The 10,148-nt window shown below is 38.1% G+C and overlaps 1 protein-coding gene across 1 annotated transcript; it reads left to right on the forward strand.

Annotated features, from left to right (window-relative positions):
- The first annotated feature begins 429 nt into the window (after positions 1–429).
- On the forward strand, positions 430–7,563 carry IL21 (interleukin 21). The gene is made up of 5 exons (XM_015861940.3): positions 430–600; positions 719–754; positions 4,060–4,197; positions 4,640–4,720; positions 7,435–7,563. The coding sequence occupies exons 1-5, from the start codon at positions 466–468 to the stop codon at positions 7,561–7,563; spliced, it is 519 nt and encodes a 172-aa protein (XP_015717426.2). The 5' UTR covers positions 430–465.
- The last annotated feature ends 2,585 nt before the right edge of the window (positions 7,564–10,148 follow it).

The raw sequence follows: 10,148 nt of genomic DNA on the forward strand, positions 1-10,148 counted from the left end.
CTGTCATATTTCATCAGCATGATATGAATGAATTTCAATTGGATTGAAGAGATTTGTTGCTGCAAGAAGCAGGGAAAAAAAAAAAAGAAAAAAAAGCAGAATCTTTGTTTACCTGGGCCTGTGGTTTCTAAGCATCTACTTTTTACTACGTTCATTTTTTGACTCAAAGCGAAAATGGGAATTCACCCTTCTCTCTTTTTTTCCTGTCCAATGTGCAGATGGGGCATATTTTAATTCACTCCATCAATCCCTGCCCCCTACGCACAAACTCACCTAGCCAATGGAAAAGAAAAAAGGGTTACTCATTAATCCATTCTTCAAAGCTTTCCAAACTGAAATGGGTGGGTTTTACATATGCATCAAAGACCAGTATATAGGTAGGTGTGTGGCATACCTGAGCACTGCTCAAACTGAAGTGTTCATCTTGGATAGCACAACTTTGCTCCTGACACAAAACTCATCAGTATGGAGAGGATGATTGTTTTCTGTATGCTCTTCTTCTGTTCCAGTATGGTGCTGACTGCAGCTCCACCAAAAGCAACAAAATACAAACAGCTTGCAAAGACAATTGACCAACTAAAAGATGTAGTGAAAGATAAGGTAAGCAAAGCATTTGTCCTAATTCTGAAATTATTTTCAAGTATGATGTATTGAGTGTATCTTTTGAGGGCATTGCTCAAATGCAAAACTTTTCTAACTTAGATTTGTTTTATTGTAGGATGTTGAATTGCTGCATACACCAGAAAACCCTGTGGTGAGACTGCTTTAACATTTCTTTCTAACTATATCAAATGTATTTTGTATTGGCTGTTTCCACTGACAAATGGTAGATGTCTTCCTTTTCACATTTATGTCCTAGAACACTTAGTACAAGGTGGTTTGAAAATGCTTTGATAAAAGTTCCTTATTCCTGGATTTTTCATGCCAGAAGCCTTTATATGACACAGTCTTAGTTACTGGGTTAGTGATAGGTTAAGTTGTGCATTCTAGCACATCCACAGACTCAAATTTCTAAGTATTCCCTTTACTCAGTGCCATGAGTACAAAATCTACATGACTAGCAATGCTCCTGGGGATACAGTTTTTGGGCGAGGAAGTGTCTGCAGGTACTGTGAGCTCCAAGTGCATTGGCAACACTGCTGAACAGACCCTGAAGGGATCCCCTTTCCCTCCCACTGGAGATAAATGTCAAGAGTGGTACCATAAGGCTATATTACATAGCACCTCCTTTCATGCAGTCACACTGGATTCTGTCAGACTTCTTGTGAGCAAAGCTTGTGTTACCACATAGACGAGGAGACACAGCTGCATTATGCAAGTATTATCTTTACATTATGACTTGTTAGAATAACCACAGCAGGTCCCTGCAAATCTCTTTTTATACCAATATTTATGCATTTTAAAAATGATGATGTTATGTGTTACTCAAAGTCAGGAATTTCTCATATGTATTAAGTTACGCCAGTCACAGAAAGCGCATGCACATCTACACACTGGCAGGATGTGAGATTTACAGCACAATGAAAAGCTACAAACAACAGCACGTCTTACAAGTTTAGAAACTTGTTGTGTTCTGCATTCTTTTGATAATCCCCAACACGCAATGAAGACCTTGTTACCAGTTATCTTAAATTTACCCATTGTGTTTGTTTGTGGGTGTGGACATCTATTTTAGAATATAAGCAATTTTAAGCAACGTGCAAAAACAATCATTGTGCATATTTAATACAAAAACAAACCCACTTGCAGAGTATAAAGGTGTTTCACTCAGCACTGTAAACTTTTTTTGCAAACTGCAAGAAGAAAGGAAAAAAACTCACCTCTTTTCACAAAGCTGTTTGCCTCCTAAGATTTACGGTTGGGTGCATTTTTGACTTGCCAAAAAACATAGAGGAGCATGACCAAAACAGATACATTCCATTCCGTCTTATTGCTAGAAACAACTGCAGCGCAGAAAGCACTACAACCAATATAACAGTTGGGTTTTTTTCACTAGCACTCTTTCTAACTCGTACTGTCAAACTGAAAAGAGCCAGATGGTTCGCCGTCATTTTACTGCAGAGTTTACTGCTACCTCTGAAACAAGCAAATACAGCCAGTGACTAATCACTTCATCAGGTTGTTGCTTTTTTTTTTTTTCTCTTGAAAAACACCATCACCTCAGGAAGGAAGACAACAGTTCATTTACAGCACAGGGCTTTACGGGCTGACTCTGGGGAGGTCCTGAGTACCTCTGTCAAAAAGTATAGGAGATAAAGAATTTAGGTATTTAGAAGGTTCTAAGATTGATACAGGTTTGACCCCCGATGGAAAGCTAACAGTAATTATTAAGAGTAATTGTTAACAGTGATTATTACCAGCAATCACACTGATAAGGCTTTCATTCTTTGGGGTGAAATTTACATTTATTGAATTATCCAAATATATATATGCTATACATTCTGTTATTATACTATATAAATTATACGTCCTACCAGTACCTAAAGGGAAGCTATAAGAAAGGGGACAGACTCATCAGCAGGGGCTGCTGAGATAGGACATGGGGAAATGGCTTCATACTAAAAGAGGGAAGATTCAGATTGGTTATAAGGAAGAAGTTTTTTATACTAAGGGTAGTGAAGCACTGGCACAGGTTGCGCAGAGGTTACTCAAGGTCAGGCTGGACAGGGCTCTGAGCGCCTGATGTAGCTGTAGGTATCCCTGTTCACTGCAGGGGAGCTTGACTAGCTGGCCTTTAAAGTTCCTTTCCAACTCAAACAGTTCTATGATTCTATACAAACTACAGCACGCTAACGTTGCAGTTACACCTTAATGCACGAAACGGGATTTGATAAGAAGTATTTCAGATAACTGCACTTTGAATATCATAGTATTACTTATATGATCACCTGCTTATGGCAGATTTGAATTTGGCCTGGAATATGTAGGAAGACGACTATTTTTATTACATCAAATATTTGCTTGTTCAGGAAGTAAAGGATTTTCAGGGCAATCTGTAAAGTTAGAGTCAGTGCAGAATGTCTGCCCCTGACACAGCTATTTTTCACATTTACCTACTGCCCCTCAGACTTCACCAGCAATGCACACTTTTTTAATGCCTCTTCATCAAAATGCCAAACCCATCACAACACACCAAAAATGCAATCCTTGTGACCCTCTGACTGTTGGCCTGCCTACAGCTAACTGTTAACTCAGCAAAATAGAAAAAAGAAAAGGCAGCATGTATGAGATGTGCTGGTTTCTCAGCTCATCACGGATGAGGCACAAAACGTTTTCAGTTTCAGCTGGAAAATCGATCTCTTGAAAAAAAAGAGGGCTTTTTTTTTTTTTTCCAGTAAGCAAGTCTGGTTACGGTAAAAAGCTTGAAACAAACACAAAAGTGTGGTTTTTAATGAAAATAAAATGTTGTATCTAACCAACATAAGATGATGCTATTAATGTTTGCTATAGTCAATGTACACCAAGGTTGCCTTGTCTGTGCAAAACCAGCACACTGCAGCGACATCTAATAAATCAGCTTTGGTGGCTGTTGGTATGCAAAATAAAGATGACGTCTTTGGAGCCATTCTAATACGCATCATCAGCATTTCTAAGTGTGTGTTTCTTTGGAAAATGGAAAACACGTTAGAAATGGGCTACAGTAAACACTGCTTTTCGTTTTCTGTTGACAAGAGGCTGGCTTTGGCGGTATTTTCCACAGCTGTATGCCTAGTGAGGAAAACAGCTACCACACAGGAAAGGAGATTCTGGAGTTTGTAGCCTGCTAGCATAATAAAAATTAATGTGCAGCCACACCATGAAAGAGAAAAGGCAGGCTGCTGTCATAATTCATACCCAAAGGGAGACTTTAGGCACGTATTTGAGGAGGACATACTTAAGCAATTGTCAAAGAATGGGAAAACGAAAGGATTCTTTGCACATCTAAAAATATATATAACAAAAGGTACTGTTGGATCTTCTCAATACGCATCTTGGATTCTTAATTTTGCATGAAAATCACAACTTAACACTCATGCTGTGATGTTCCTTTTAAAACGGTTCCTTCTTTTCCTGCCCTAGGATGGATGCCTGCACACAGCTGTAACCTGCTTCCAGAATGGCATACTGAAATTACAGCCAAAAAACAGCCATGTAAATGCTACATTCAACAAAACTGTTAAGATCTTGAGAAGACCCATTTTCCCAGGCTCTGGAGAGGTAGGATTTCCTGCCACTGCTCACAGTCTTGCTCATTGCTCCTTATTTTCTGCAACAGACACACCTCTAATAGTAGAACTCTTAGAGCTTGTTAGAAAACCAGATCAATCTTTCATTACTTTGGAAATGAAAAATATCATTTTTTCTGCGCTTCGAAGTGACAGTCACTCTGATCCTATCAGTCAATTGCATGTATGCGCTTTAATGATTACAACTACATATTGACGTACAGGGCAAAGGAACAGGGAATACTGCAAAAATTGTAAATGAAAGGGGTAGCAACTGTTTTCAATCCCTTTCTGAAGTAGCCCATGTCTTGGTTTTACTATTCATAAAAGGCTTTGATTACAGTCAGCTAGATTTTTTCAGTAAGAAGTCTTCAGGTATTATTTACAGTTATGATGACCTCCTTCAAAGTGGCACACTCTGCTTTATCTTTCAGCAATGTGAGTCTTCATGTGAATCTTATGAGAGAAAAAAACCCCAAGAGTTTCTGAACAGCTTTTCAAAACTGATGCAAAAGGTAATCGATCACATTTGGATCTTCCTGTCTGGTTTCGGACATTTTGTACATAAGCACCGATAGCTGTATTTTCTGTTATTCCTAACAATGCATTTTTTTCACAGTTATTCAAGAACTGTGGATACACCAGAGCTGAAGGCTGCTGAAAGTCAACTATTTAAAACAGACACTATGTTACTTAAGACAATGTGAAAAATGTAAATATTTCTCATTGCTAATTTGCTGTGCTGTGTGTGTGGTAAGTGAAAGCTTCTCCCCAGAATATTACTCAGGCTTATTTGGATGGCTAAGCATAAGAATGATGAGGATTTGAAAGTAATCCTAGTCTCATCTCACAGTGAAATTCAAACAGTAATTTCATAAAGCAAGAGTCACTTATGGGATTTTACTGTCACCTTATGCTCAACTAGAAATGCATGAGATGGCTGCTGGTCTATTTTTGCATTCATCTCAAATGAATCTCATACTAAGTGCCCGAAACTTTGTAAAGAAAACAGACAAAAAATTATCAGTATGTTTGAAGACTCAAGTTCCTACTTGGACTGATCTCTTTATCTACAACAATAATACCACACACACAGATCTATTTATAAGTTTTTAGATTATCTTAGCTCACTAGGAAAAAAATATCCTTCACGAACTATCACAGAACTAGTGAAAATACATTTACAGAACATACCGTATGGTATGGATCTGATACGCTTCCACATTGAAGTTAATGGCGCATTTGCCCCTGGTTTCAGCGGGGAAAGCATTAACTCAAATGCTTGAAGTAGAGATGTAGAATTCACTGGGAAAAAAAAGCTTCTCTCAGGAGGCAGAATTCCACCTCGACTCCTTCAAGCTAACGTGGTAAATTCATGGTTGATACAACCGGCCACTGCAAGAGATCCAGCAAATATAGTAACAGGATTATTCAGAGTGAAGCATCTCATAAACCCAGAATACTGGGTTTACTCTTATATCCATGTACCATAACACTATTTCTTCTGTTCACTCTTGATTCACCAGAATGGTTTAAATAGCATTTTTTTTTCTTTAAAACCTGTCAAGTTTTTGTTATGTGGAAACTTCACTGTACAGCTTCTGCACCTCGTGCATATCTGTAAAACTTTGGCCAGAAACAGCAATTGCTTTTTTTTTTTTTCTTCTTTTTTTTTCTTTTTTTTAAAGTTTTTTTTAGTTTTTAATAAAACTAAGGATCACATCAAACTTAGAACTAGTTTTTAACAACTGAATTATGTACAACAATATTCTGCTTGCCCTGACTCTGGACCTTGATTCTTCTGTCTGTGAAGCAGCTATTAATTTACTCTCCAAAGAGAGATTAGACCCACAAAACACTGCTCTTGGAAGGGAGCATAAAGACTTCCAGTAAAAATTAACCTTTCATCTAACTTTCTCTTTACTTAGTAGAAATGCAGTGTAGAAAGGAAACTGGAAAGCTAGACCAATTGTTACAATGGAAAATGATAAGCTCAGTTACCTCCAGAAACAGTGAGAGGTATTATTAAAAATATTTCCTTTCTTACATTTGTCGGCCTGTAGGAAAACTAACAGAAAAAGCTTTTTTGCCTCCACAATTTTACTGTCCTAAAATGCAAACGTCTTCAAAACACAGATATGTTAAGAGGAGGAAGGCAGATCCTCAGGGCAACAGTGAACAAAGTTTCCACAGCAAGTTCTTTTGCTTTCCATCTTCTTGTTTCTTGCTGATGTCAATTTTGCTTCAGATTGTCTTTATTTTTTGCTTTTCTTTGTTTCAAAAACAGTTTTTCCTCTGAATAATGTTCCACTATATCTCAGTGTTTCTGCATTACTGAATGAAAACTAGCCTTCTAAAAATGAACTGCCTCTTGTATGTATGGGGAAAGAGCTTTGTTTTTGTACAAAATATAAGGTAGGCATTGTTTTTTTGGTTCACGAATCTCTTTTCCATTAATTTAGTATGTGCATTCAAATCAGTGTTTTACAAAACCCTGTTATAATCACTGCTGCAGAGGCGAAATGTGATTAGCTTGCTTTAAGAGAACACTGTACATTATATACTTACTATTTATCATTGTAAATCACTGAGAAGCAGCTCTTAACACAAGAAGGATCTATTAAGAGAAAAAAAATGCCATTTCCTTACCAGAATATCATAAGCTAACTGATTATTCCTGCCTACACTGAAACTGATTGTTGTTGGCTTTCTGTTTGTTTGTTTGTTTTTGTACACAAGGCAGCATGTAACAAACTAAGTAATGTAGCTATTTCTGTTTAGTGACTTGCCCCAGTGTTTTTAATTTACGGATCATATCACAGCAAGTGCAGTGGCTGAAGGTTGGTTGGTAGGTTTTCAGAATCTCAATATACTCATTTGTAAAGTAAGACTGTTTCTTGTATCTGCAGAGTAACTTTAATCAAAATGCTAATGTTGTGATTAAAAAAACCCCAAACCCACAAAAAAACAGTGAGAAGCTGTAGGAGATTTAACTTAGAGGGTTAATTGTCCCTAAATCCTGAAGAAAACAGTATTGACTGGATAATCCAGTTCAGACATATGGGAAAGATTAATCACAACATCATCACAGTTGCTCTTAGTAAATACCACCCTTCTGGGCAGTGCCAGCATAGTCACTCTGGAACTCTCCGTACATTTAAAATGCACTTAAGACTCACACAATGCTGATGCCTCTTATTAAGTCTTTGATTTGTGACAACTATGAAAGATTGAGCGTATTATTCAAGGATGTGCTATTTTAACCCCGAATGAAGAACAAGAAAGCAACAAAGGGCAGATCAGCCTTCAGGACGACATCACCTTGTTCTTCAACACTATTCTCAGGAGAATATTGTGAAGACGGTCCAACTCGTCATGTTGGGAGGACTAGTAACCACAATTCTAGACGTGAAACGATCCTCATGTATTTTTATTTGTAAGGTGAACTCTCTTTGTACTGACTGCATTGTTAGAAGAAGAATGCTTCTAAGTGCATAGAGTAGAAGTGCATAGAGTAAGCCATAAAAGCTCATTACCTCCCAAGGAGGTTTAACAATGTATTTATGATTTTGGTCATAAGTGCTCATTGTGGGCACTTCAATATGTGTCTTAGCATGGTATATACAGTTCTGTATAATACGTACTTTTCTTGAGAAGTTTCTTTATTATTATACCAATTGTCTCATTTAATTTAATTATTTATTGTATTTTGTGAATTGAATGTTTTTACCGAGGACTTCACCGTTTGATTTATTTATATACCTATGATATTAAATAATTTTAGCTAATTCAGTTTTCACTTGTTTTTTTTCTTAAAAAGCCTCCAGCCATTTCAACCCTTACTGTGGTTCATAAGACTCCTCATGTGAACAGTGTTCAACACACAGCATATGCCATATAGCTTAAATGAAACAACTACCATCAAGTTCAGATAGCACACTTACTGCTGACAGAACCCTTTCTCTGGCCTCTTGCCCCCTGGTCTGTATAGACATCCAGGGTATGCCCTGTCCCCAGGTGCAGAATCCTGCACTAATTCTTTTTAAACTTCCTAATGTTGGTGACTGACAGAGATCTTATGATAACATCAGCCGGCTCTTTGAGTACCTTAGGTTGAATCCCATTGGGCATTCAGCTGAAGCAGAAAATCCTGCACAAGTTCAGAGTTGGCCAGGAGTTCATCACTCCCCACAGTGAGTCTTAGAGCCCTAAAAAATGCATTAAATACCTCTGCTTTATCTACATTCCTATTTGTGATGTGATCAATCTCAACAAATAATGGTCCAGTGTAATCTCTGGTCCTCCTTTTCTCAGCAAGAATCAATGAATGTCAATTTGTGCAATTTTTTCACATTTCCACAGCTTTGCTTCACACGTACTTCCATGTCAGACATCACTCTGTCAGACTGCCCCTCTGCTGCCACTTGGCACATGACAACAAAATGTAAGAGAATATTGGTGGGAAGGTTCAACCTCTACTGCATTACCACCACCACCTGCCTCTGTCGTCACAGGCTAACATCATGGAATAGGAGGCATTATTTTCAGAGCAGCCCTCATGAATACAGATTAAAGATGTTAGTCTGATTCCAGAAATATTATTAGTAGCTGATGAAATAGTGCCTCTGCTGTGTCCAGTCTATTCTGCATAAACAAAAACCTAGACGCTGCCCCGTGACAAGCAAACAGACCCTCTAGTCCTGTGATCAGACTACTTTATCTTCCTAAGAATCTTGCTCATCTGTGGTCTCTTAACTCATATTATAGTGCTCTAGTCATAATACAACCTGAAACAGATTTCTCAGTTTTAACATAAGGCTTTAGGCTTCTAATATGTTTAGAACTATTTGCTAGAGCAGAGGATACACTTTATGCAATACATGGGAATCTGCAGAGCCTCTAGAACCAAAGGACTGTGTCTACACTAGGATAACTCAACTACTTATCCCCACTGAGAAATTTAGGCACTATCATGTCTGTACCAACCCAGACATCTGGGCAGATGCTGCTGCATAGGCATACCACCAATATTTCAGATATAGAACATCTCAAAAATGTTAGTTTGTTCTGTATAGATAATGCTCTGTTCCTTCTCTCAGTCGTTCACATCTTCATGGATGTATTTTCCCTACAGCTGTGGGTTGTACATTGCTCTTGCTTTTCACTTTTACTAATGATCCATGTTGTAAAAGGTGCAAAGCTGAAAGCGAACATTTCCTACTCAAACTTCCTTCTCCAAGTTAATGACCTGAATTGCTGTACTGCCACCTGTTGATAACTATAACAAAGTCCAAAACAGTTCCACATAAATAGATGAGCTGAATCATCCTCATGACAATACGTTTTGCTATAATTTTGTGGAGCAAGCTGATTACATCAAATATTAATATGCTGTAGAAAGAAAATACAGATTAAGTTCTCAAAACTCACTGCTGGTACCAATTTGCCAATAGATTAACAGTCAACTAAGACAGTTCACAACAGCTCCCTCTCCTTATCATCTGTACACCAAGTTTAAAACTGTCCTCATAATCAGGAACTTAATAAAGTTAGCAGTGGATATGCCTGCTGTTCTTATCACTGTCATTGGGCAGAAGTAAGATTGCTGTTTCTGTATGTATATAATTGCTAAATATTCATCACACTCTGCCTTTAGGCAACTTGACATCCTTACGTCCAGCAGTCTTGCCTGTGTTTCTTCATTCACAGCCATACAAGGGAGATGCCAGGGGTACAAAGCCTGAAAACCTGTCTCACCAACAACCAATTCGGGAACACAGTTTCAGGAAAGGTTGCCATCACTTTAACCAACCCCTCGTGCTCACCGCCTGCAGAAGCAACTCAGTAACAGTGCAAATCTCCACTATTTCCAGCGGGTGGCACTAGGAAACTGCCAGCAACAAAGTGGTTGAGTTTGGTGAATACCCACAGCACTGTAGGCAT

Source organism: Coturnix japonica, chromosome 4 (assembly GCF_054131305.1).
Source record: "Coturnix japonica strain WE chromosome 4, WE-NBRP24, whole genome shotgun sequence".
NCBI lineage: Eukaryota > Metazoa > Chordata > Aves > Galliformes > Phasianidae > Coturnix > Coturnix japonica.